Raw genomic sequence first — 26,990 nt, forward strand, 5'->3', positions numbered from 1 at the left:
TCTCACCAGAAAAACATTTATTTGTGAAAATCCACGTGGACAAACCCGACAAGAGACAGAGATTTTGGGACCTTTTTCTCCACGGAGGTGCTACAATGGGAAGAAATTCCCCCCAAACCTCCTTCCAGCTGACTCCACAGAGCAAATTCCAACCTCCTGAGGGACCTCACAGCCCATCCTGTCCTCTCACAACCCTCCTGTATCACCTTATAGGATCAGGAGCCCTTCTGGGATGGAAATTTGAATTGCACAGGCTCAGGATCTGTTTTGGGATGGAAATTTTAAGTTGCACAGGATTAGGATTTCTTTTGGGACGAAAATTTGAAGTTGCACAGGAACCCTTTTGGGATGGAAATTTTAGGTTGTACAGGATCAGGATCCCTTTTGGGATGGAACATTTTAAGGGCAGAGACATCCCAGAGTGGTCCCTCCCCCTCAGCTGCTCTGGGGTTTCCCTGTCCCTCTCCTGGACCGTTTTATCCATGACTGTGACTTCTCTTCCAGCAGAGATGGGATTTTGGGTGGATAAAGCACAGCAAAAGGGTCTGTTTGTAAGTTAAACTTTCCATTATTGGGACTGGATTAATTATTCAGCTGGAAACAGGTTTTTTGGGGCAGGATGGGAGATTTATGACAAATCCCAGAATGAAGGAATCACTTTGGATCAATTCCTGAAGGCTGAAAGGTTGGGTTTATTTAAATAATTATTATTATTTCAATAGCAAATAAAATCCAGGGGCTCCTGGGCTGGGCTTTGGGGTTGTGCAACCTCACAGGAGGGCTCTGGCAAGGACAGAGCAAGATAAAACCACCCAAAATCCATGTCATCCCTGTGGAAAAGCTCTGTAAACAACGGATACTCCACTTCCACCTCCGCTGGCAGATGGGGAGGGGCAGCACAATAAAAATAAGAATAAAGGGGTGGGTGGGGCAGGTTTTTTCTGTATCCACCGGCAATCCTGTGACTGATCCCAAACAATGGGAGTCTGTGCTTGGCTTCCAGTCCCAAAGCTGCCGGATTTCTCTGACAAAACACCCAAACAGGCTGTTGGTTGGGTTTTGCTGGTGGGGGATGGAAGGTTGCACCTGAAATGGGCTGGAAATGTTGTGGTTTGGAGCAGCTGAGCTGGGGATGGGGATTTGCTGCTCTGTGTTCCTGATCAGCGGGAAGAGCAATGCCAGGATGCAAGGCTGAGCTTATAATCAATGACTTAGGTGGCTTTAGGCTGGAATTTGGGGTTTAGAGCTCCTCCCTGCAGTGGTTTTGGCTTGGAGTCTGTTGGAACTGGGCTCAGCAGCTCCCCTTGTGAGGATGGGAGTTATACTGGGCTCCAAGGAGGGGATGGCAGAGGGATCTGGGCAGCCCTGAGTCTCTCCAGATGCTGCTGTTCTGCATTTGGAAGTGCCAGGAAGGAGCCAAAGAAACTCTCTGGCTTTGCAGCTGAATTTCAAACCAGAGATCTGCCAACTAACCAGGGACAGGGGCTCAGTAAAACTGGGAAAGCCTCTGGACTGAGCTGAGGGGTTCAAGAGGAGAGATGGGAACAGAGCAGAGACCGTACGTCTGGGAAGGGGCATCTGCTTTTAGGCTTTTCAGTCTTCACAAGACTTTCCTGTGGTTTTTTTCATGCCCAGAACATCCCAAGGGTGGTGAAAACGTTGCCTGGTGATTTTCCAAGGGTTGGAGCCAGGCTGGGAGAGCTGGGGGGGTTCACCTGTAAAAGAGAAGGCTCCAGGGAGACCTGAGAGCCCCTTCCAGGGCCTAAAGGGGCTCCAGGAGAGCTGGAGAGGGACTGGGGACAAGGGATGGAAGGACAGGACACGGGGAATGGCTTCCCAGTGCCAGAGGGCAGGGCTAGATGGGATATTGGGAAGGAATCCTTCCCTATGAGGGTGGGGAGGGGCTGGGATGGAATTCCCAGAGAAGCTGTGGCTGCCCCTGGATCCCTGGAAGTGTCCAAGGTCAGGCTGGAGCAACCTGGGACAGTGGAAGGTGTCCCTGCCCATGGCAGGGGGTGGAATGGGATGGGCTTTGAGGTCCCTTCCAACCCAAACCATTCTATGTTTGTCACATGAGTGGACATGGACCAAACATCCCATCTTGGGATGGCCGAGATCCTAAATGTGAAAAGATCCTTGTCCCTGTTCCTGCCTCCCCCAGCAAATAACTTGGCACTTGGAGGGGAGAAAGGAAGACCAGGTTTGGGTGTTGTACCCATTTACACACAACTGTTTGGTTTTCTTACATTGATCACCAGCTCTTGGACGATCCCCTGACACATTCCCATCATCCTGGTCAGGCTCCACTGGGATCATCAACACTATTTACAACAGGTGGGAATGTTCCCCACTTTGTTTCAAGAGATACAAGATGCCCAAGAAGCATTTCAGGCTGTAAACTGTCTGTTTGAATTGAATCTCCCCTCACTCCCTGGGGTTATCCCACGGCTCAAGTTGAGCCTTGCCTGTGAGAAGACACTTGTCATTGCTTTGCCCTTCTCATGATCATCTCAAAGATCATCCTTGGGGCACAAAACACAGAGGCCAAAAGGGCAGCGTGGTTATAAATATCTAAATAGACACATATAGAGAGATATTTATGGGTTTTTTCCATAAATTCTGACTTCTGGAGGCTCAAAACCCGACACAAACTCTCCTGTGAGGGGTTTGAGCCAATCTCCCCTTGCTTTATTCACCTTTCTGGAGCATGTGGAGATATTTGGTGTCATTAAATTGTGAGTTTGGGTTGGCAGCTGGAAATAAATCAGATTTTGGCTCTGGTTTGTAGCACCTTCTCAGGTATTGGCTCCTATGGACTGGGTGGGAAAGGTTTCCTTGTCCATCCCTGGAGTTAAACCCTTGGAATCTTCAGTTGCCGCCCCTGGGACTGGTGGGGTTATGGAAAACCAACCCCCCAGGCAGGGTCCTGCCAGTCCCCTTCTCCAGGATCCCGGAGTTTGGGAGGCAGAGACACGGGAATGTGTCCTAAAGCGACAAGGATTAAGAATTTAAGGAGGAAAAGTGTATTCCAGGGTGTGTCCAGAGCACATTGTGGGAAGAGGGTGGAAGAGCTCTTCCTCTAAGGGCACTTGGCAGGATTTGGGGTAAAAATGATCGTTCTTGTCAATCCCCTTTTTTGGTCCTGGATTTGCCCATTCATTGAATTTCTGCTGGAGTAATTCCTTCAATATGTGGGTGTTTATCTCCAGGAGCCGTCAGGGCTGGGATTTATCCAGGACTAGCTCTTCTAACAGCCAGTTTGGAGCCTGAGGAGTTGAAAAGCCCCAAAAGTCATTCCTTTTTCACTCCCAGAGATCTCTGGCTGCTCAGCAGGGTCTGATGTTCAGCTGCTTGAAAATAACCTTTCCTTGCCCTGTGTGTGTCTCCACTGTTCATCTCTCATTCCTTCACTGAATCCATTTAGGAGCCTGATTTCTACACCAAAAATGAGGGACTGGACCATCAACCAGACTGCCCCCAAACTTGTGGGTTTGTCCCCAACAAGCCACATTTGTCCACATCTCATTTTAGTTGCTTTTTCCCCCCCCCTCTGAGGGTGTGTTCATCCATTTGATGACCCTTGAGCAGGGGTCCTTGAGCAGCCCCAGGGAAAATTATCCATCTGAGCAGGACTAAAATATTCCATGTATCCATGCACACATCATAAACTTCATGTTTTCTGCAACAGAAAAAAACAAATTCCCTGATTAAATGAAATCCAGAAGGTGGAGGTAAATCATTTCACCCTCCTCTGAATAAAAAGAGTCTGGAAAAATCTTCATCTCCCTTCAAACCTTATTTTTCTGATGGAATCCATTTCCAGGGTGTGAAAAACATTTCAATGTGGTCTCTCCTTTTCCAGACCTCCACAGGATTCCAGGATCTGTCCAAGGAGCGTCACCTTGGGCTTTCTAGGAAGTCACAGTGATTGTTTTTGGCACATGTGGTTGATTGAGAGCAAGCAAAGCCTGGCTTAGGTCAGGAATCCTTTGGGAGAGCCCTGTGGGATGAGCTGTGGTTGGAGACAGAGCAGGAGACCATCCATATGGGTGCTGGAGAAGAGCCAAGACCACATGGAAAATCCTGGATCTGACTGAAGCTCCAAATGGATGATGATTCCCAATGGATGTCCAGGCTCCTGATGCCGAAAACAACATTTTTCCTGGATTTTGGAACTAAATATCCCCCCGGATATCCAACTGGGAGTGACAGGCAGAACGAAACTAAAGGTGGGAAGGGGGAAAGCGCAGGACAGGCTCATTTTCCAGAGGCGTGGGATGCACTGGGAGATCCTTGCTGAGAACATGGGAAGCTCCTGCCAAGTTGTAATCACAGTTTTGGAGGAAGAGCCAGCTCTGTCCCATTCCTGCACCCTCTCCACACAGGCCATGATGGAACACAGGGAACTAATCCAAAGCTTTCCCTCCTGGGCTCGCCCGGGGACAGCGAGCGAGTGGGAGATGACAAAACACCACAGAAAACACCAGCACATCACAAACCAGGGCCGTGGTGGAGCCCTGGAGCGTCCCGGTGAGGGCAGGGGGGTGGTGGCACCTCAGGAGTGGCTGATGGAGCCGGGGAGCCCCTCAGGTGAGGGTGTTGGAGTAGAAGCTGAAGCTCTCGGAGACGGTTTTGGAGTCGCTGCGGGAGGAGCCGTTGGAGGTCACGTCTATGGAGAGACGCTTGGCCTTGGAGGGCTCCTCCAGCTCCTCCTCCGCCATCCCCACGGCCAGGGACACGGTGGTCTCCATCCTGCTGGCCTTGTAGACGCTGCTCTGGGTCTGCAGGTACCGGGCTGACTTCAGCTCCAGCCCCTCGTACTCGCCCGCGCTGACCAGGGGGCACCACCGGAACGCGTGCTTGAAGCCCACGCGGAACCTGGGGGGGGAAATCAGGGGTGAGGGGCCTGGGGAGGGCAAAGGGGCCTCACTGGGAGTGGGGAGGTAGAGCTGAGAACTGCTGAACACAACTAGAAATGCTGCTTTTTGCTAAAGGGGGGGAAATCCACCGATAAATCTCCATTTCAGAGAGTCACGGGATATGCTGAGTTGGAAGGACACACAAGGATCATCAGCCCGACTCCTGGCCCTGCACAGGACCATTCCCAAGAGTCACATCCTGTCCCTGAGAGCGTTGCCTAAATGCTCCTTGAGCTCTGGTATCCTTGGGGTAATGGCCAAACCCTGGGGAGCCTGGTCAGTGCCCAACCACCCTCTGGGGAAGAATTTTTCCTGAGATTGAACCTAAATCTACCCTGGAACAACTCCAGACCGTTCCCTGGGTCCTGCCCCTGGTCCCCCCAGAGCAGAGCTCAGTGCCTGCCCCTCCCCTGCCCCTCACAAGGAAGTTTAGTCAGGACTGTTTTGATACCTCAAATCCCACAGGGCCTTTAGGAAAGACTTTAGGTGAGGGTTGTACCATTCCAGCATCTGCTGGAAGCAGCTCCTAATGGAGGATGGGGCAGAACCATCCCAAAAAGCTCTCCATCCATCCATCCATCCATCCATCTGTCCATCCACCCACCATCCATCCATCCATCCATCCGTCCATCCATCCATCCATCCATCCATCCATCCATCCATCCATCCATTCATCCATCCATCCATTCATCCATCCATCCATCCGTCCATCCATCCATCCATTCATCCATCCATCCATCCGTCCATCCATCCATCCGTCCCTCCCTCCCCTTCTCCATCAGACCCCTCTGTATCTCCCACTCCTCCTGTCCCTGTCCCAGCAAAGGTGTCCCTGGAAACCTGTCAGGGTTGACAACATGTCTGTCAGAAGGAAGTAAGAAGATGGAAGACAGGAATTACAAAAACAGATTTCCTGGACTTTCTGCGGGTCACCGTGACTCAGCTCTAACCAGGTCACCATGACTAAGCATGGTCACCATGACTTTGCTAATTGACAGCCAATCCTGGAGTATGTGTATATAGAAGCACCAACTGTAGGTTAACATGTGTGTTGTGTGAAGAGTATAAATGTCTGTAACCTGCTGCAATAAAGGTCCTCCTCCTCCATCCTTCTGTCCTGACCCTGCTTTGGAAGAAGATGACTCTGTGTCGCTTTGGCCGCCTCAACTTAACAGCAACAGAGACCCACCTGTCGTTGAGGCAGCAGTAGATGATGGGGTTGTACATGGTGGAGCTCATGGCCAGCCACATGATGGCCAGGTAGACCTGCTGGATGAACTTCTGGAAGTACCACTCGGGGTGGAAGTACTGCAGGGTGAAGTAGATGTGGTAGGGCAGCCAGCACAGCGCGAAGGTGCACACCACGATGATCATCATCTTCACCACCTGGGACAGAGGACAGGGACACAGGGCAGGGACACAGGGCCAGCCATCAGTCATTCCAACTGTCTCTTTTGGCCCTAGAGACGTTTCCAGCTAGGAAAATCTTGGTTAAACCACCCACTTCTGTGGAGGGCACACATCTGGAGGACGCTGTGTTTCATTTTCAACTACTCTGCTCTGCACTGGGGTGGCCTCATCTCAATATTGGGGCAGTTTTGAGGCACCACAATATAAAAAAGATACATGAAGCCATTGGAGAGTGTCCAAAGGAGGCCACGAGGATGGAGAAGGGTCTGGAGGGGCCTTATGAGGAGCAGTTGAGGGCACTTGGTGTGTTCAGCTGGAGCAGAGGAGACTGAGGGGAGACCTCACTGCAGTTCAACTGCCTGGGCAGGGACAGAGGAGGGGCAGGGACTGAGCTCTGCTCTGGGGGGACCAGGGACAGCAGCCAGGGAATGGCTGGAGCTGTGCCAGGGCAGGCTCAGGTTGGATCCCAGGACAAGGTTCTTCCCCCAGAGGCTGGTTGGGCACTGCCCAGGCTCCCCAGGGCAGTGGGCACAGCCCCAAGGCTGCCAGAGCTCCAGGAGGGTTTGGACAACACTCTCAGGGACAGGGCAGGATTTTGGGCCAGGACTTGGATCCATGATCCTTGGGGGTCCCTCCCAGCTCAGCATATTCCAAGTCCTGACCTGTTCCCCCCCTGATGAAGGATTTAGGGCTGGGAGCAGCTGGGATGGGACATGAGTTCTGGCTGCAGCTCCTCACCTTCCGCTTGGCCGAGACCTGCTCGTGGTAGCGGTCGGAGGAGTCCCCGGGGATCTCGCTGGCCCAGAGGGTGAGTCCCACCACGGTGTAGGCACAGCCTATGACCAGGAGGGGCAGGAAGTAGATCAGGATGGTCATGCAGAAGTGGTACCTACCAAAAAAAGTGGTCCTTGAGATGGTCCTTCACCTGCTCAGTCCTTGTCTTGCCCACTGAGATCAGAGGCAAAGTGTGGCACATGGGCAAAGAGGATTTGGCACAATTCCTCTTGGGCTGGGAAGGACTCCCTCCTCCCACCTCAGACTGGAAAAGTCACCCTGCTTTACCCCAGGCTGGGAAGGGCTCCCTCCTCTGAGCTCAGGCTGGGAAGGACTCCCTGCTTTCACTCCTACTTTTTCACTCCCTACTTCATCCCGGACTGGGAAAGACTCCCTGCTTTATCCCAGGCTGGGAAGGGCTCCCTCCTTTGACTTCAGGCTGGGAAGGTCTTCCCACTTTATCCCAGGCTGGGAAGGACTCCCTGCTTTGCCCCAGGCTGTAAAGGGCTCCTTCCTTTCACCCCAGTCTGGGAAGGACTCCCTGCTTTCATCCCAGCATTGGGAAGGACTCCCTACTTTCATCCCAGCATTGGGAAGGACTCCCTAATTTATCCCAGGCTGGGAAGGACTTCCTACTTTATTTTAGACTGGAAAGGACTCCTTGCTTTATCCCAGGCTGGAAAGGGCTTCCTACTTTCAACCCAGACTGGGAAGGTTCCCTACTTTCATCCCAGTCCTCTCCAAGCCTCTCCTGCCAGCCCCTGGCACCCTCCTGGAATGGGATGTGCTACTTCCCAAGGGAAGGATGCTGCAGCTGAGGGGAGTTTTTTACACCCCAAATTATCCCAGAGATGGATGTGGCCTCTTCTTCCACCTTTCAGCTGGAAATCCTGCCAGCAAATGTGTGTTTTGGGCATTTGAAAGATGGGAATATCAAGCTGAAGAAATAAAGGCTTTTCCTGCAGGATAGAATGCAGCTCACCTAAATCCTGGTCCACCAGGGGTTAAGCCTGGCTCAGGTGGCACTGAGAATAACCCCAGTCCCCCAGAAAACCCACACTCTTTTCAGGGAGGTTTATTAAAACTTTTCAGTGAATTCAGCAGCTGAGCCAGTTCTCCAGGCTGGGAGAACTCTCCAGGAAAGGGCAGGATCCTTGAGTGTGTTTATAACATGCATAAATAAATCCAAACCCCAACGAGAGACTCGAGATTAAACTCACCACAGGCTGGGGGCTGTTTTGTTGGGGGTTGGTGGAGCTGTGGCAGGTTCAGTGGGAATTCAGTGGGAATTCAGTGAGGATTTAGGTTAAATAAAGGGGGTTAAACAGGAATAAAATCGTGCTGGTTTTCCCAAACAGAACGGGGGTGGACACTTTGACCTTGCAGGTTCCTTCCCACCCCCAGAGCTTGCAGAAACCTCTCTGTCCTGTGGGAAGTCAAGTTCTAGTGGGACAGAAACAGGGCTGGCACCAGCTTGAAAATTGTCCCAAATACTGCCAGGTCAGAGGGAATTTCATTCATAAGCTTTAGGGTCCTTACTTTGATTTTTGGGGCTGGAATGGAAGGTGCTGCATCTTTTGGAGGCCGTTCAGGCCCTGGACCACCCTCACCTCTTGCCCTCCCTATATTTGATTGAATAATATCCCCAAAGTTAAAATGAATGGATCAGGCTCCTGCCTGGTGCAATTCCCACAGGGAATGGGGCTGGCCACGCCATCTCCTCCTTGTTTAGTACCTGCAATCTCATTTGGCCTTCTCCTCCCCCAGCCCTAATCACATTTGGGATGGATTTTGTGGGGCTGTTTTCCATTTTGCTAATTAAAGAGGCGTCTCTGTGGCTCCACGAGGAGGGTTTTGTTGTGGTTCCCATGTAAGGCAGGATCTTAAAGCAGCTGCAAACAGCTCCAAGTTCTGCAGAAATTCCTCCTCAGAGGAGCTGGGAGACAACAAAAGCAAGACAGACCCTTTTTCCAGAGCTGCCTGGGCACGGCCAGGGATCCCAGAGAGCCCTTGGAGACTTTTTTCTGTGGAAAACCAGCCTCCCTGTGGAACTACTTGTGTGTTATTCTGGCTGCAAGGATTACAGGATCAGAGTGCTCAGAGAAACCTGGGGTTTGTAATTTAAGGGATTTAAGGCCTGGTGTGGGATGGAGAAGCCTGGAGGAGTTTTGGGATGCCAGAGGATGGAGCTGCCTCACAAAGCCCAGATCTGTTGCCATATAAAGGATGTCCCTGTGGGCTCTGATCTTCCGGAGAAACAGCGACTGGGGGGGAATTTCCCTTCCCTTAAACAAGCAGAAGTGGCAGCTGATAAGATTGGAGTAGACTAGCCATCCATTTGGGAACAAAAGAGAGAGAGGGGATCGATGGCACAATCGAATCCGCTGCAATTGTCAGCTCCTGCTGCAGACACTCCTTGTGCCAAGGCTTCCCCTCCACCAACAAGGACATTTTCCCAGTGAAAAATCCCATCCCAGCCTCTGACACCTTCTGCATCCTGAGGATGGACTTTCCAGGCTCCACTCCCCAAGAGAAACCCCCTGGAGTGAGGAGAAACCTCTCGTTTTCTCCTTCAGGAGCTGAAAAAATGATGTCATTTTTCATCACAAGCAAAGCAGCTGCCACTGCTGCCTTCCCAAAATAACCTTTCCAAGGCCATGGAGCAGGAGAGGAGGGCTCACAGAGCTCCAAACACCTGCCCCTGCAGTTATTTTGGGGCAGGAAAATCCCTTCTCGAGCTCTGCTGGGCTTTGCATAGGAGGGTCCGTGAGGTTCGATGCTGCTGGAGCTGCAAGTTCCTTTCAGTCCTCAAATTCTTGGGACTTTGGCTGCTTACAAGCTTCTGCTGAGCAGCTGCTTTCCCAGCTTTCCTGGGAGCATGGGCTGCTCTGGCTTGGAGGCATTTTTTCCTTGGATTAACCCTCTGGAAAAGCAACAGCCCCAGTGAACAACCCAGTGAAATGATCAGACCCTGAGCTGTCTCAGTTCCTGTTTCATTTTGGGGGGCTCAACCCCATCCTGAGGGGTGTTTCTTTGCACTATCAAGGAGTAAAGGTTGGAAAAGCCCTCTGGAGCTTGGCTGGGCCAGGCCCATCTTTGTTTGTGCCACACCTGCCTCACAGTGCAAATAAATAAGGATATAAATTACACCAACCAGCAATTTGTGCCCTGCCACTCACTGCTGATGGACAAACTCATCCCATTTGTGTCACAGAGAGGCTTTGCCAGGCTCAGCTTGGCTTTCAACACTTCCCCATGTGGCTGTGAGTCCCTGCTGGGGCTCCAGGAGAATTTCCCAGCCCTAATTCCTCTCTCCACAGGGCTGGAGATCACAAATGCCTTTTTTCTCCCCTCCCTCCTCTTTTTTCTCCCCTGCTTTCTCTTTTTCCCTCCACACGTGGCATTTAACTCCCTCTGGGCTTCAAAGACCGAAGCAGGGCTGCTGGACCCTTTGGAAAGGCAAGGATTAATTAGGCAGCACTTTAATGGGAAGGAAGGACTCCTGCAGAGCCCTCCTGGCCCAGCCTTTGCCTTCCAGCCTGGCTGAGGCCACAGAGCCCCTTTTTGTAGCTTGGTTTAAGCTGCTGAGTGAAGTACAGGGGGTTTGGACTCGAGAAATCCCAAACCAGGGTTATTTCTGTTATTGCCTGGCCACGAGACTCCTGGTAAAATCATATTTCCCTCTGGCAGGAATAACTCTCACCCCAGGAAGCCTTTAGAGCTGTAAAAACCAGAGCTGGGCCTGTGTTTATGAACCAGCCCCTGGGGCAACACAGACCCCACTCCCAGAGCCAAAATATTGAGTCCTTGCAGTTGTACACGAGTTTCCTGGAAGAGTGGAGGGACATCCAGGAAGAGCAGGGAGTGTGGGACAGTGTTTGGACCAGGAAAGAAGAGCACTAAACTCAGCTTAACTGAGCACTAAACTCATCTTAATTAACCTTAATGTGCCCCCCCTTCCCTTCCCTTCCCTTCCCTTCCCTTCCCTTCCCTTCCCTTCCCTTCCCTTCCCTTCCCTTCCCTTCCCTTCCCTTCCCTTCCCTTCCCTTCCCTTCCCTTCCCTTCCCTTCCCTTCCCTTCCCTTCCCTTCCCTTCCCTTCCCTTCCCTTCCCTTCCCTTCCCTTCCCTTCCCAAACCTTCCCAAACCTTCCCAAACCTTCCCAAACCTTCCCAAACCTTCCCAAACCTTCCCAAACCTTCCCTTCCCAAACCTTCCCTTCCCTTCCCTTCCCTTCCCTTCCCTTCCCTTCCCTTCCCTTCCCTTCCCTTCCCTTCCCTTCCCTTCCCTTCCCTTCCCTTCCCTTCCCTTCCCTTCCCTTCCCTTCCCTTCCCTTCCCTTCCCTTCCCTTCCCTTCCCTTCCCAAACCTTCCCTTCCCAAACCTTCCCTTCCCAAACCTTCCCTTCCCAAACCTTCCCTTCCCAAACCTTCCCTTCCCAAACCTTCCCTTCCCTTCCCAAACCTTCCCTTCCCAAACCTTCCCTTCCCAAACCTTCCCTTCCCAAACCTTCCGTTCCCTTCCCAAACCTTCCCTTCCCAAACCTTCCCTTCCCAAACCTTCCCTTCCCAAACCTTCCCTTCCCAAACCTTCCCAAACCTTCCCTTCCCAAACCTTCCCTTCCCAAACCTTCCCAAACCTTCCCAAACCTTCCCAAACCTTCCCAAACCTTCCCTTCCCAAACCTTCCTTTCCCAAACCTTCCCTTCCCAAACCTTCCCTTCCCAAACCTTCCCTTCCCTTCCCAAACCTTCCCTTCCCAAACCTTCCATTCCCTTCCCAAACCTTCCTCTCCCAAACCTTCCCTTCCCTCCTTTTTTCCTCCTTTATTTCCCCCTCAGGACCAGCCCCACTCACGTTTTTCCGTACACGTGTGGCCCGGGCTCAGGCCACTCCACCAGACACACCAGTCGTCCTGGGAGCTCTGCCATCATGGAGTAATATCCCTGTGGGAAGGCCAGCAGGAATGCCAGGAGCCAGATGACCCCGATGACCACCTTGGTGGCCGAGGCTGAGAGCCGAGGGCGCAGGGGGTGGATGATGGCCATGTACCTGCACGGGGGGAATAGGGGCAGTCAGGGCTGGAAAGGGGCAAATCAAGGCTGGAAAAACCCAGTATCGCAGATTTTGGGGCTGCTTTGGGCCATTCCTGTGTGTGGGTTGTACTTTGACAGCCCCTAAATACACCCTGGAAGCCCCTCACACAACTCAATAATCCCATCGTGGAGGATTCCCGGGTTTACCCTGGAGATTTAATTCCTGACTGAGGCAATAGTTGACCTGAGGAACAGCTTCACTGACACAATAAAGGCCAATTTATCCAGAACCCACCGTCTGGCAGCGACAGCTTTGGTCGTTCTCCCCCAACACAAAATCCTGGCTCTGTGGTAGGTCCCAGTGCAGGGTGGGAAACAGGGAAATCAAGGCTGGAAACAGGGAAATCAAGGCTGGAAAAGGGGAAATCAAAGCTGGAAAACCCCAATATTGTTGCTTTTGGGGCTGGTTGAGGTTGTCCTTGTGTGGGGGTCCTACTTTGACAGCCCCTAAATTCATCCTGGGAGCCCCTCATGCCATGAAACCCAACCAGCATCGGATAATCTCCTTGTGGAGGATTCCCAGTGTTTTACCCTGAGGATTTGAATCCTGATTGCAACAATAATTGACTTTTAGCTGAGAAACAGCTTCAGTGACACAACCAATTTGTCAAGAACCCACCATCTGGCAGCAACAGCTTTGGTCCTTCACCACACACAAAATCCTGTGGATCCCAGTGCCAAGAATTCCAGGAGGAAAGCCAAAACTGAGAGCTCTGGAGCAGTGTGGGATGAGGGATCTGAGATGCCACCGGGCTCGGAGGCTCTTCCCTCGGACCATCAGTCATCCAGGGTGAGCAAAGCTCCCGTGGTGATGTGGCAGATTGAATTTATCCCTCTGCAAATCCGGTTTTTCAGGAGCCAGGAGCACTGGGAAGATGAAGTGAGAACGCGGCAGATTTTTTATTCCCTCCCTGCTCCACGTCAAGCTTTGGGAAGAGGAGGAACTTTACATCACTCCACATGTGTCACTGCAGGCTCTGCTCCTCCTTCATCCCTTCTCCTGCCTCAGAATGAAGGGATTTGCCTGTGAATTTTTCCGTAAATTCTCCCTGTGTTGTATCTTTTGGGTGGCAGAGACTTAGGGATTAATATATGAATTATATAAATAGGAGGTGGTGCCCTCAGCTCTTTCTCTGTCCCAAAACTTATCACCCTAATCCAGGTGGAAATCCAGCTGACTCACATGGTAATTACTCCTCAAAAACCTGTTTGGTGCTGGAAACTGGATGGAAAAAGCCAAAGGTCTCCCAGGTTCTGCCCCCACATTTCTCGTTTCCCCTTGTTGGACTGGGATCAAATTCCCAGGAGGATTCATCTCCTTCCTCTTCCTCATCCTTCCAAAGGCTGGTGTTGGCTGAGCCCCCCTGGTTAGTGGGTTTGGGGGGGTTGGGGGGGTTTTCTCACGGGGTTCAGAGAAGGGAACCCAAGAAGGTGCCAAAAAACTCGAGTTTGCTGCTCAGACTCAACCCAATGGTTCAACTCAAGTAAGAGAACAATGGAAAGCGAAGATTTTCCACAAAAATTGTGTGTTTTCCCTTGAAATCCTTGCTTGGAGAAACACCTCAGGCTGAGACCTCCAGAAGGCAAAGCCAGGGCTTGAGTGCAACCAGCCAGGAAAGCTCCAACACCTCCAACCTTGGGCCTGCCAGTGCTTTTTTAGCACTTTTCTAACAAATTTAAATCACTTTGCAGCTGGAGGAGCCCTTGTGGTTGATAACACCCCCAAAAAATTGCTGTGAGGGTGAAATAAACCCAAAAGCACCACGTGGAGACCTTCCCAACCAACTACAGCTCTGTCTCATGGTGGAAGGAGATGGAAAAACTCCTCCAACCTTGCTGGCATTGCAAGGACAGAGGCAGGGAGGCAGGAGGGAGCAAATTAGGGGTGTTTGGGGGAAAATCGGCCCTAAATCCTATTTTTCAGCGGCAATTCTCAATCCATCAGTGCTGAGCTTGGAAATATTCCCTTTGAGATGCTCTGGGTTTAAATCCATCAGGATTAAAAACAGGAATAACAACAGTTCTCCCAGACAGGGAATTAAAAAGGGGGATGGAAAGGCTGCTTGGAAAAGCTGGAATTACAGCCCGTAAAAATCCTGGAGATCGATGGAAATGGACAAACATCCTGAAAATAATTAGGCTGTCATTTCATATTACAATATTGGATAATTATGTAATAATTGTATCACTAAAGAAAATTGTCCCAACATTTCAATAACCACATTTTCCCTTTTTTTTCCTTTTTTTTTTCCCCTCTCTCCTTGAAAAGAACTTTTGATGTAAAATCAAACCGTGGAAAGGGAGGGAATGTGGTTTTGTGGCCACCACAGCTCAGATGAGTTGCCATCCTGCTTATTTGGGGGTGGAAAAGCATCAATTAGGGGAGAAAACCACCTTTTTTTTGCTTCTCTCAGCTCTGGGTCCATCAAATAAGTCCCATTTCCTTGCAGACCAGTTGGACTGTCCGTGTTTTTCTATGCATTTAATCAGATGTCTTGGAATTTTGGGGTCTTGAGGGGGTTTTTTGAGGAGTTTTCAGAGAGGTTTTGGCCAATCTTTTGTTGCCTCCAGGACACAGATCCCAAAAAGCCACTTTGCTTTCCTGCAGTTCCACTCAGTTCTGAGCCAAAGCCTCTCCAAAGCATTTCTAGGGCAGGTTTTTGGGATAACCCAGAATAAATCCTTCCTCCCACTCAATCCTCTGCTTGGGTACCTCCAGCTCATCTCCCTCCACGTGACTTCATCTCCCAGGTGAGGCTGAAGAAGCTGCTGCAGTCAAAGCTCCAACAATCAACTCCTTGGCAGGGAAGAAATCACGTCAATCATGATTTGCCTTCCAGCAGAAAAACTCCTTCCCAATCTATTTATACCAACAGGATGGCATTGAAATGGAAATCAGGATGAAGTTGCAGAGCCCTGCTGTGTCTGCAAGGGTCTGGCGGGTGTTGACCCCCAGGCAGGGGTTTGAGGGGCACAAAAAGCATGGATTTCACAGAATTTCATGGAATATTCTGAGCTGGGAGGGACCCACGAGGAGCATCAAGTCCAACTCCTAAATGAGTGGATCAAACCCACAACCTTGGTGTTCCCAGCACCAGCTCTGACCAGCTGGCTCATCTCAGGGTCATTTTGGAGCTCATGTACTGGGAAGTCACTGCCTTCCTTGGTTGGGCCATGCTGGTGAAAATGGGGGGCCCAAAAATGAGGATAATGAGTTTTTTTACCTCATATTCCTCCTCACAAAGTGCCTCAGTGTCCCTTGCTCTGCCCCTCTCCCCAAGGTGCTCAGTCCCATTAGAGAGATTTCAGAGGATCACGGAATCATGGAGTGGGAAGGGACTCACAGGGACCATGGAGTCCAACCCATCCTGCACAGGACACCCCAAAAACCCCACCCTGATATCCCTGAATTATCCAAATTTTGTCCAAATTGAATTATCCAAATTGGGGCCATGACCAAACCCCCCTGTTCCAGTGCCCCACCACCCTCTAAGCTTTTTCCTTTGTCATCCAAGAGGAGGGTTTTCCCATCCACAAATAAATCAAGTGTTGCTGGGGATGGTTGTTCATGGGCCATGAGGAAGAGGAGCAGGTGACCATCCTGCCCTCGCTGCTGGGACAGGTGACAAAGCAGCTGGAGCCTTCACGGCCCAAGTTATCCCAGGGAATTGGGGCTTTGTTGAGGATTTAGGGCAGATTTCGTGTGTTAGGGAAGGTTTTGTTCCCTGTGCAGGAAGTTCACAGCCTAACACCAGGAATGGGGTTGTTTGTTGCAGAAGAGTTTGGGCTGGGAGGATTTTACAGAATGATAGAGTGGTTTGGGCTGGAAGGGACTTCAAAGATTGTCCAGTTCCAACAGATTAACCAGTTCCAAGAGATCAACCAGTTTCACCAGATTAAGCAGTTCCAAGAGATTACCCAGTTCCAACAGATCATCCAGTTCCAACTGAATTTAGTGCCTGTTGTTCCTCAAAACCAAACCATGTGCTCTTGTTCTTGCTCTCAGGTGGCAGCACCACATCCAGGTGCCAACCAGCATTCCCAGTTCCCCCCAGGAGAGCCCTGATGCCCCAATTTCCACCCATCTGCCTTTTCTTGCACCTTCTCAAGGTTCTAACCCCTCCACGGTTCATGGTCTTGGCACTAAACCCCACAACTAAACCACCCCACAAGAGCCAGAGGCTCTTCCCTGATGTTGGTGATGCCATTTGCTGGTGGTTGAACATTTCCTTTTGTTTTGGGGGGGTTGCCATGGCGACCCAGGAGCAAGTTGGGGCTGATGTTGTACCAGAGTCGCTCTGAGCGCCTCAGTGATTAAACAGATCTTGCACTGGAGGCCGTGCATCCATCTATTAATGTCAGCTGGAAATCTGGGGCCTGCCTGGAGAACTCACAGTACACAACTGTTTTCACCCTGATGGAGATGAGATTAATATAATAGTACAAATTTATGGAGCTTCTTCATCCCAGACCTTCCTTATCTGCTTCATTAATAAGGACACGGCAGACAAGGGATGAGTAACCAAGAGGCCGCAGGGTTTTTGCTGGGCTTTGTTGAGATGTGATTTCCCAGCCTGAGCAAAGAGGGTTTAGGGCAGGGTCAGTCCTGGGGGTGTCTGTGACCAAGGCAGAGCAGATGCCCCACACTGGAGTGGGTCAATCCCTCCAGCACAGCTCTGGGTCACAGAATCATGGAATATCCTGAGCTGGGAGGGACCCACAAGGACCATCAGTCCAACCCTCAGCCCTGCACAGGCCCAGCCCCAGAGTCACCCCCTGTGCCCCAGAGGATCATCCCAACCCTCCTGGAGCTCTGGCAGCCTTGGGGCTGTGCCCACTGCCCTGGGGAGCCTGGGCAGTGCCCAACCAGCCTCTGGGGGAAGAACCTTTGCCTGGGATCCAACCTGAGCCTGCCCTGACACAGCTCCAGCCATTCCCTGGCTGCTGTCCCTGGTCCCCCCAGAGCAGAGCTCAGTCCCTGCCCCTCCTCTGCCCCTGCCCAGGAATTGGAACTGCACTGAGGTCTCCCCTCAGTCTCCTCTGCTCCAGCTGAACACACCAAGTGCCCTCAGCTGCTCCTCATAAGGCCCCTCCAGACCCTTCCCCATCCTCGTGGCCTCCTTTGGACACTCTCCAATGGCTTCATGTATTTTGTGTCCCCCCCAAAATGCCCCAATGTTGAGGTGAGGCTGCCCCAGCTCAGAGCAGAGCGGGACAATCTCCTTCCTCTGCCAGCTGACCACACCATTCCTGATGCTTCCCAGGAAAACCCACCTCTCGTGGGCACAAACCCTCTTTGTGCCACGGCACCAAAATCTCTTCCCTAAGCAGGTCTGTGTGACAGAGCTTGGCCTTGTCATGAAGCAGGTCTGTGTGACAGAGCTTGGCCTTGTCATGAAGCAGGTCTGTGTGACAAAGCTTGGCCTTGTCATGGAGCAGGTCTGTGTGACAAAGCTTGGCCTTGTCATGGAGCAGGTCTGTGTGACAAAGCTTGGCCTTGTCATGAAGCAGGTCTGTGTGACAAAGCTTGGCCTTGTCATGGAGCAGGTCTGTGTGACAAAGCTTGGCCTTGTCATGGAGCAGGTCTGTGTGACAGAGCTTGGCCTTGTCATGAAGCAGGTCTGTGTGACAAAGCTTGGCCTTGTCATGCTGCCCCCAAGCCCCCCACGGGGCTCAAGGCTGAAGGTGCCTCGAGCAGCCTCTTCCTCCTCTTTATTGCTCTGACACTGGGCAGGGACTGCCCAAACCAGGACACAAACAGGGCTCTCCCACCCCAACGTTGCCCAAAGCTCCACCAAGCTGCAGGTTTCTCACTGGCTTTTACCAAGATGGTGAAACAGCCCTTTGAGAGCCCTGGGGTTGTTTCCCTCAAGCACAACCCAAGAGGACGGGTGGCTTGGGTTGGTGCCTTGGGTCTGGGAGCAGAGGGGGGGAACAGGGGTGGCTTCTGGTACCCCTGACACCTGAAGAACTCAGTGCAGGGGTGGTTCCCAGTGGGCCATGGAGAAATTTAGATTAAATTGATTAAAAAGGCATCAAATAAATCAAATACCTCACCAGAGGCCCTACAGTGCCTTGAGCCAGTGCCCTGCTCACAGACACCCATCCCTGGAAGTGTCCCAGGCCAGGTTGGACAGGGCTTGGAGCAACCTGGGCTAGTGGAAGGTGTCCCTGCCCATGGCAGGGGGTGGTGCTGGCTGGGCTTTAAGGTCCCTTCCAACCCAAACCATTCCATGATGTGGTTCTAGGGCTAAACCCAAATTTTCCTGCATCTCTGAGCCAAAAGTGTTGCTAATTCCCCTCAGTTCCACATTGTCACCATGGGAATTTCAATCCCACTCTTCATAGGAAAGGAGGGGGAAAATGTAATTTATTTTTGGCTGAATTCCTGTCTGGTGGATACTGGGGGGAATAATTCCAGTTAATCCCCATTGGATCAGGGACACAAACTAGCCCTGAGGGGTGACTCCTCCTAAGACATTCCCTTCTCCATTTCCATCCTTCTGCTTCCCAAGTCCAGCTGGGAAATCACTGCTCCGAGCCCGGTCCATTTTGGGAATCCAGCAGCTTCCTGGGGTTTTTGTGGCATTCATGATGCTTGATATTTTTGGGGAATACAAAAAGCAGCTTATTTTTCTGGCCCCAAATCCCACCCTCCTTTCACTTCCCCCTTGCTCCCAAATCTCCAAAATTACCCCCCAGCAGAGCAGGATTCCACAGATCAAAGCCCTGCTCTGCAAACCCCAGAAGTCCTTTAAGTCAAGTTTAAAAACCCCATCCTGGTGCTAAATTAGGGTGTAAATGACTAATTAACTGCTGTAATTTGTGCTCCCCGGAGGGTTTTTCTGCAGCAATCACCTCACAGGGACTGGGGTGGCTGAGCTGGAAAATTCCTGATATTCAGCTGGTTTGTCCAGCCTGAGATTTCAACGTCCAAGCAATAAATCATTTTCCAAGCTCCTTTTTCTGCGGGGCTTGGGGAGATATTAACAGGTCTTGGCTGCAGACTGGGAATTTTGGGAGCTGCAGTGATGAAGCTTTGCAGATTTGATGTTCCCTCTGCACCTCCTGCCAGCAAAGTGAGGGATTTTAGGACACCTAATACAACTTAATAACCCATTTGGAAATTAAAAAGGGAACATTTTTTTTTTTAAATATAGTATATGTATAATAGATAAATGAGATCCCACTTGGATTTTCCAACCCTCCTGGTCTGGCAACACTGGTGCTGGTGGAGCTCTTTTAATGAGCAAGTTATTTTAGGAGCTGCAGGAGGTTATTCCCACTATAGATCATTTTTACAGCTGCTTTCAAGCAGAGGATGCTTTGCAGAAAAAGGGGAATTGCTTTGTGTTAAATATCCCAAATTCTGCCCAGCTTGTGATTAATCCCAGGGTTCTTCCTTACCATTGGGATTTGCTCACTCTGAGTGGTTCTGGCTTTGCTCACTTTGAGTTTTGAGATAAGAAATTATATTTTTCCTTCATTCTACACCCTGGGCTGCATTCCTGGTCCTCCATCCTCATGGAAACTCCCTCCCCCAGTTTGTAGGTGGGTGGTGATGCCCAGAAATGAATCCAGGTGCAAAGGAGGAAAGGCCAGAGTGGGTTTTTATTCTGTGTGTGGCTGAAAATCAGCTTGGACTCACTGTAGGCACTGCTGAGCTTCTCTTTCCTGAAATATGGGGGGGAAAATGGATTTTCTGCTTGTTTTCCAAGTGAACTAATTCCCAGGGAGAGCTGGAGGCTGGACAGGGATGTTTGATGTGCTCAAAAACAAATGATGTGGCAACTTTTAAAGTGCCAGAGGGAGCTGTTTGTCCCCCACTTTTCAGGATGCTGAGAAGCTGCATCGGGGCTTTTCCTGAGCACATATTCTGCCAGCCTTGACTCCTCAATTTCCTGCAATTGTTGGAGTGTTCAGAGTTACTCCTTGATTTTGTTTTCCAGGCTGGTTGTGCCCAGGCTGAAACAAGTCCTGGGGAAGGAAGGGATGGTTGAGTTTCAAGGAAAGCCTTTTTTTCTTGCACAAAACCACGGTGGGTCCTGCAAAAAAATCCACTGGGAGAATGTGTTACCCAGAGAAGCTGTGGCTGCCCCAGCCCTGGAAGTGTCCAAGGCCAGGTGGGAGCAACCTGGTCTATTGAAGGTGTCCCTGCCCAGGGCAGGGGGTGGCACTGGATGATCTCCAAGGTCCCTTCCCACCCAAACCATCCCATGTTCTTGCCCATCTCTGGCAGCTCCAGCTCCATCCCACCAGCAGCACTGGGGGTCTCAGACCCTCCTCAGCTCCAGCCCAGAGGCAGCTGAAAGACTTGGGATCAACCTGTCACTGTAATGGATTTAAATGCCAGGGAGTGGGGTGAGATGGGATTTTGGGAAGGCCCTGGCACAGGTTGCCCAGAGAAGACCTGAGAGCCCTTCCAGGGCCTGAAGGGGCTCCAGGAGAGCTGGAGAGGGACTGGGGACAAGGGATGGAGGGACAGGACACAGGGAATGGCTTCCCACTGCCAGAGGGCAGGGGTAGAGGGATATTGGGAAGGAATCCTTCCTTGTGAGGGTGGTGAGGAGCTGGGCTGGAATTCCCAGAGCAGCTGTGGCTGCCCCTGGATCCCTGGAAGCATCCAAGGCCAGGTGGGAGGGCCCTGGTCTAGGGGAAGCTGTAGAAAGGAGGTAGAAAGGGATCTCTAAGTCCCTTCTAACCCAAACCATTCCAGGATTCTGGAATTCTATGAATTAAACCACTTCCCCATTTGCTCTCAACAAATCCATCGTGGCTGTGCTGAGTTTTTCTGAGGCAGTTTCACGTCCTCTGGCAAAGACATTCTGGAAATCACTTGCAGGGAGCAGAAAGGGGATGATTTAGGGGAGCAATCTGCAGCCTGATGCTCCTCTGAGCCCTCACACTTCATATCCAATCACTCTGCTGAAAACACTTGGGGAAATGAGGCACATTCCATTCTGCTTCCCTAATTTCTGATGAAAATCAGGACCCCAGTTTGATTTCAGACACATCCTGGCTGTGAACATTTCCCTGAGCCCACCTGGCTCCTCATTCAGGTTCTTCCTCTGCTTGTTCCCAGCTTTTTGCTGCTTGCCAGGAGGAATTTTGCCCTTTTATGCGCCTGAAACAAGTTCCTGCTTTTCATACATTTAAGTAGCTGTTGTCAGGTCTCAGACACAGGAAAACACGGAGTTTTCCAGGGCTTGGAGATATTGGTTTGTGCTGCTTGCCTGGATGGGCTTTGCTGCCTTTTTCCTCCCAGATTCCCACCTTGCTGAAAATTTGAGACCAAGAAATGCAGCAGGTTGCTCTGGGCACACTGAGGATGCAGCTCCTTTTGGGTCCTTCTTGGTGGGAATCTGGGCTTTCAATCCCAGGCACGGGAAAACCAACCCTCTGCTCAGGGTTTGCAATGCAAGAAGAAAGCTGGGAATGCTGATTCCCCCCAAAAAATCAGCCCCAGGCTCCCAGACCTGCCTTTTCTCCCTGTTTTACACACTCTCCTCCAGCTTCCCCCTGGCAGATTTGCTTTTCTGGTTGTTCCAGGGTGTGGATCAAAGGCTAAAAATTAAACTATTAAAATAAAAAATAATTTCTCTAATTCACCCAAACCTGAAAGGGGCTTTTCCAGCTGATCTTAAACATTCTCAGATGCTCCTGAAACAGAGCCAACACTGGGTAGGAACAATTCCTGCTGGTGTTATGGCTTTTTTATTGATTATTCTCTAATTCTCCTCCCATCTCCTACAGGAGAGCTCGGCTACATCCAATTCATTTTCGGGAGAGGGTTTTGTAACCACTCCAAGCAAAACAAAGCCTGTTTTTAAGGACAGGAGAGCATCATCCATGTCCAGCTCTGCTTCCCGAGCTGGCAGCCCCTGAGCTGTGGCAGCACCATCACCCCTGGAAGGGAATATCAGGAATATCAGAGCCAGTTCAGCTCGGAGGCATCGGCTCCAAACGTGCTGGCACGAGACAAGCCCCCCTCACCCTCCTCGCCTGGATCCACAGCCAAAAAAATGTCTTTTATTCCTTGGGAAGAGGGACCAAACGAGGCACAGCAGAGTCAGGAATGTGCAGCATGGGAAAAATCTGTTGCACTCGTAAGGCTGAAAATTCAGTTCCAAAGGGAATTGAGAAGCTGTTTGAGAGCCGGGATTTATCAGCAATGCTGGGGTGAAATGCTATTAAATAGAGATTTTTTTAATGGGAGGTGCCCGGGGCAGGGCTGGTCTGTGCCCCTCGAGGGCGGTGACAAAGGAGTGTCCCCGGGGCCACCAGCACCAGCTGAACTTTAGATCGTGGCACAACAGGAGCTCTGCTGACAGATCCCAACCACAGCTCGAGCTCTGCCGGCAGATCCCAACCCCAGCTCGAGCTCTGCCAGCAGATCCCAACCCCAGCTCGAGCTCTGCCAGCAGATCCCAACCCCAGCTCGAGCTCTGCCAGCAGATCCCAACCCCAGCTCGAGCTCTGCCAGCAGATCCCAACCCCAGCTCGAGCTCTGCCGGCAGATCCCAACCCCAGCTCGAGCTCTGCCAGCAGATCCCAACCCCAGCTCGAGCTCTGCCGGCAGATCCCAACCCCAGCTCGAGCTCTGCCGGCAGATCCCAACCCCAGCTCGAGCTCTGCTGACAGATCCCAACCCCAGCTCGAGCTCTGCCAGCAGATCCCAACCCCAGCTCGAGCTCTGCTGACAGATCCCAACCCCAGCTCGAGCTCTGCTGACAGATCCCAACCACAGCTCGAGCTCTGCTGTCAGATCCCAACCACAGCACGAGCTCTGCCAGCAGATCCCAACCCTCGGGCACGACCAGGCAGGGAAAAACCAACTGAGCCACAGCCAAATCCCGAGAGAAATCCCTGGCACCTGCCTGTTCCTTGACCCCCCTGATGACATCGAGGTGGGTTTCCTTGAGGACATCCCCCACCCCACCAAGTCAGGATGTATTTGCAGAGCCTGAGCTTCTCCCAAGGCTCCTTGGATGGTTCCCAACGCAGACCAAGAGCTACGAAACTGCAGCACAATGAGGCACCTCCAACACAATGATTTTATGCTGGGGGGTAATGCCATTTTGTGCTAAATCTTGAGTTTGCTCTTAACTGAGGGGGTGGAGAGGGGATGGACAGCTCTGCAGAGGGGCTGGGAGGGAGAGGGTGCTACAAATGCACCCTCAAGACACGCCACCAACATGCACCAGCCTTTCCTGAGCTCCTTTGGCAGCGCTGACAAAGGATTCCCAAAGCCAACCAGGGTGGAGAGGGGGGTTATTTTTAGTGCTGTTTTATCAAAAAATTCTAGTTGCAGTATTCTCCTATGAGTGGAGATCACACAGAGCCACATGGAATCACAACATCACAGAATTAACTGGGTTGGAAAAGACCTCTGAGATCATCGAGTCCAACCTGTGACCCAACCCCACCTTGTCCCCCCCACCATGGCACTGATGCCACATCCAGGCTCTGCTCAAACCCCTCCAGGGACGGGGACTCCCCCCCCTCCCTGGGCAGCCCATTCCAAGGGCTGATCCCTCTCTCTGGGAAGAACTTCTTCCCCATGGCCAACCTAACCCTGCCCTGGGGCAGCTCCAGGCTGTGCCCTCTTGTCCCACTGCTGGTTCCTGGGAGCAGAGCCCGACCCCCCCCGGCTCCCCCCTCCTGGCAGGGAGTTGCAGAGAGTGAGAAGGTCTCCCCTGAGCCTCCTCCTGTCCAGGCTGAGCCCCCCCAGCTCCCTCAGCTGCTCCTCACAGCACTTGTGCTCCACACCCTTCCCCAGCCTCGTTGCCCTTCTCTGCCCCTGCTCCAGCCCCTCCACATCCTTCCCAAGCTGAGGGCCCAGAGCTGGGCACAGCACTCCAGGGGTGGCCTCCCCAGTGCCCAGGGCAGGGGCACAATCCCTGCCCTGCTCCTGCTGCCACACTATTCCTGAGCCAGGCCAGGCTCCATTGGCCTCTTGCCCCCCTGGGCCCCCCTGGCTCCTGTTCAGCTGCTGTCAGTCAGTCCCCCCAGGGCCCTTTCTGTCCCCCCACTCTGGCCCAGCCCGTGGGGCTGCCGGGGGTTGTTGTGGCCAAAGGGCAGGACCCGGCCCTTGGCCTTGTTAAGCATCAAAGCACACCTGGGCTGTGGGGAGGGTGTGACCCTCAGCACTCACCTGTCCAGGGCGATGGCCGTCATGGAGTAGATGCTGGCGAAGACGGCGGCGATGGGGAAGAAGTTGTGGAAGCGGCAGTAGAAGAGCCCGTAGTACCACTCGTTGTGGATGGCGTAGGTGAAGTTCACCACGGTGTTGAAGGCAGCCATGGAGGCCTCGGCAAACGCCAGGTTCACCAGGAAGTAGTTGGTGACCGTCCTCATGCGCTTGTGGGCCAGGATGATCCACATCACCACCACGTTCCCCACCACCGCCACCACCACGATCAGCGCGTAGGCCACGGCCCACAGGGCCACCTGCCACGGGGGCTGCACAAACTGGTTGGACAGGGACTCGTTCAGGGAGCTGTTGGACAACCACTGCTGCTCCAGCTCCGCTTCCACGGGCAGAGCGTCATCCATCGTGTCCCCACAGAGCCAGAGCCAGCACACGGATGGGGGGGCTGCAGATCCCTCCTGGTTTAGGGCACAGCAGGATTGGGGTGCAGGTCCCTTCCAGCTTAGAGTGCAGGGATGCTTTGGGGTGCAGGTCCCTCCCAGTTTAGGGCACAGCAAGATCAGGGCACGCAGATGGTTTAGGGTGCAGATCCCTCCTGGTTTAGGGCACAGGGATGCTTTGGCATTCAAGTCCGTCCTGGTTTAGAGTACAGCAGGATTGGGGTGCAGGTTCCTCCTGGTTTAGGGCACACAGATATTTTGGGGTGCAGGTTCCTCCTGGTTTAGGGCACACAGATGTTTTGGGGTGCAGGTTCCTCCTGGTTTAGGGCACACAGATGTTTTGGGGTGCAGGTTCCTCCTGGTTTAGGGCACACAGATGTTTTGGGGTGCAGGTCCCTTCCAGCTGAGAGTGCACAGATTCTTTGGGGTGCAGATCCCTCCTGGTTCAGGGCACAGCAGGATCAGGGGCCAACAAGTTTGGGGCAGACCCCTGGTTTGGAGTGCAGGTCCCTCCTGGTTCAGGGTGCAGCCAGTTTGGGGTGCAGGGCTGGTCCAGGACAGGGCACCTCCCAGTCCAGGGGCAGCTGGTTTGGGGTGCAAGGCTGGTCCAGGGCACAGGTCCCTTCTGGTTCAGGGTGCAGCCCCTTTGGGGTGCCCCCTCCTGTCTCCAGATGCAGCTAGAACAGGGTGTCCAGCCATGCCAGGGCTTCACTGCTTTAGGGTGTGGGTCCCTCCCAGCTCAGGCACAGCTGGACTGGGGTGCACAGCTGGTTTGGGGTGCGGGTCCCTCCTAATTCGGGCACAGCTGGTTTGGGGTGCGGGTCCCTCCTAATTCGGGCACAGCTGGTTTGGGGTGCGGGTCCCTCCTAATTCGGGCACAGCTGGTTTGGGGTGCAGGTCCCTCCTAATTCGGGCACAGCTGGTTTGGGGTGCGGGTCCCTCCTAATTCGGGCACAGCTGGTTTGGGGTGCGGGTCCCCCCGGGCTCGGCTGCAGCTTCACCGGGGTGCAGATTCCTCCCGATTCAGGGCATTCAGGGACCCGGGTCCTTCCCAGCTGAGCAGGACGCGGGTCCCTGCCGGTTCTGGGTGCGAGTCCCTCCCGGTTCGGGACCAGAGCACGGGGCGGGTCCTGCCCGTTCAGGACCAGAGCAGGATTCTGGATCCAGGTACCTTCCGGCTCCGGGCTGGAGCAGGATGGGGGTTCCCCTCGGTCCGGGTTGCAGTCGGTTCAGGATTCGGGTGCCCTGGTTCAGGAGCGGAGCAGGATGCGGGATGCACGTGCCTCCTGGCTCGGGACCGGCGCAGGGTGCGGGTTCCCCCCGGTCCGGGGTGCAGCAGGTGCAGAACACGGATCCTCCTCGTTTGGGGATGCAGCCGGTTCGGAACGCGGATCCTCCTCGTTTGGGGATGCAGCCGGTTCGGAACGCGGATCCTCCCTGGGTCGGGACTCGGTCGGTTCGGGGTGCGGCCGGTTCAGGACGCGGATCCCCTCCGTCGATCGGGATGCAGCCAGTTCTGGATGAGGGTGCCCCGCTGGATCGGGATGCGGCCAGTTCAGGATATGGATTCCCGCCGGTTCAGGATGCGGTTCGCCCCTGCATCGGGATGCAGCCGGTCCAGGAGCGGAGCAGCCTCGGGTCGCAGCCGGTGCCGCGAATCGACTGCGGCTGTCAAGGCACTGCCGGGCCTTTTATAATCGGGGCGGGCGGTGCCAGAGACCGGTGGGCAGAGTCGGCACGGGAAGGGCGCTCCCCAGCCCCTGGTCCCCTCCCCCGGTCCCAGTCCCCTCTCCCGGTCCCCTCCGCCCTGCCCGAGGAGCTCTTCTCCCCTCTCCACTCCCGCCTTCCCCGCAGAAGGGGCTATTCCAGCTTCCCCGACCCCCTCGCCCCCCACTTTCATTCCTCCTCATCCCCGTCCAACCTCTTTGCCCTCCAAAGCTTCATGTGCTTTGTGTCCTTTTTGGGGGACTCAGGGAGGTCTGGGCCAAAACGCTCTCAAAAGTCACTGGGAATTTAAACATCCCGATAATAGCAAAGCTTATATATTTTATATTATTTTATTTTATATTTTATATTTTATATTTTATATTTTATATTTTATATTTTATATTTTATTTTATGAGGGGGGGTCTGGGCCAAATACGCTCTCGAAAGTCATCAGGAAAAATCCTGATAATAGTAAAGCTTATATATTTTATAAGTTA

At 52.7% G+C, this 26,990-nt stretch overlaps 1 protein-coding gene across 3 annotated transcripts; it reads right to left on the minus strand.

Annotated features, from left to right (window-relative positions):
• Nucleotides 1-26,441, minus strand: TACR1 (tachykinin receptor 1). 3 transcript variants are annotated; one of them, XR_010425490.1, is made up of 6 exons: nucleotides 24,350-26,441; nucleotides 11,957-12,151; nucleotides 7,068-7,165; nucleotides 6,109-6,305; nucleotides 3,795-4,878; nucleotides 1-3,679 (listed from the first exon to the last, which is right to left on the minus strand). XR_010425490.1 is itself a non-coding variant. In XM_064638100.1 (5 exons), the coding sequence occupies exons 1-5, from the start codon at nucleotides 24,748-24,750 to the stop codon at nucleotides 4,492-4,494; spliced, it is 1,278 nt and encodes a 425-aa protein (XP_064494170.1). In that variant the 5' UTR covers nucleotides 24,751-26,441; the 3' UTR covers nucleotides 1-4,491. The 3 variants fall into 3 exon arrangements, 2 of the variants coding, with proteins under 2 accessions (XP_064494170.1, XP_064494171.1); XM_064638100.1 differs by having other exon boundaries at nucleotides 1-4,878; XM_064638101.1 differs by lacking the exon at nucleotides 1-3,679 and having other exon boundaries at nucleotides 4,495-4,878; nucleotides 7,068-7,218.
• Nucleotides 26,442-26,990: the final 549 nt, after the last annotated feature.

This window comes from Pseudopipra pipra, chromosome 28, assembly GCF_036250125.1.
Source record: "Pseudopipra pipra isolate bDixPip1 chromosome 28, bDixPip1.hap1, whole genome shotgun sequence".
Classification (NCBI taxonomy): Eukaryota; Metazoa; Chordata; class Aves; order Passeriformes; family Pipridae; genus Pseudopipra; species Pseudopipra pipra.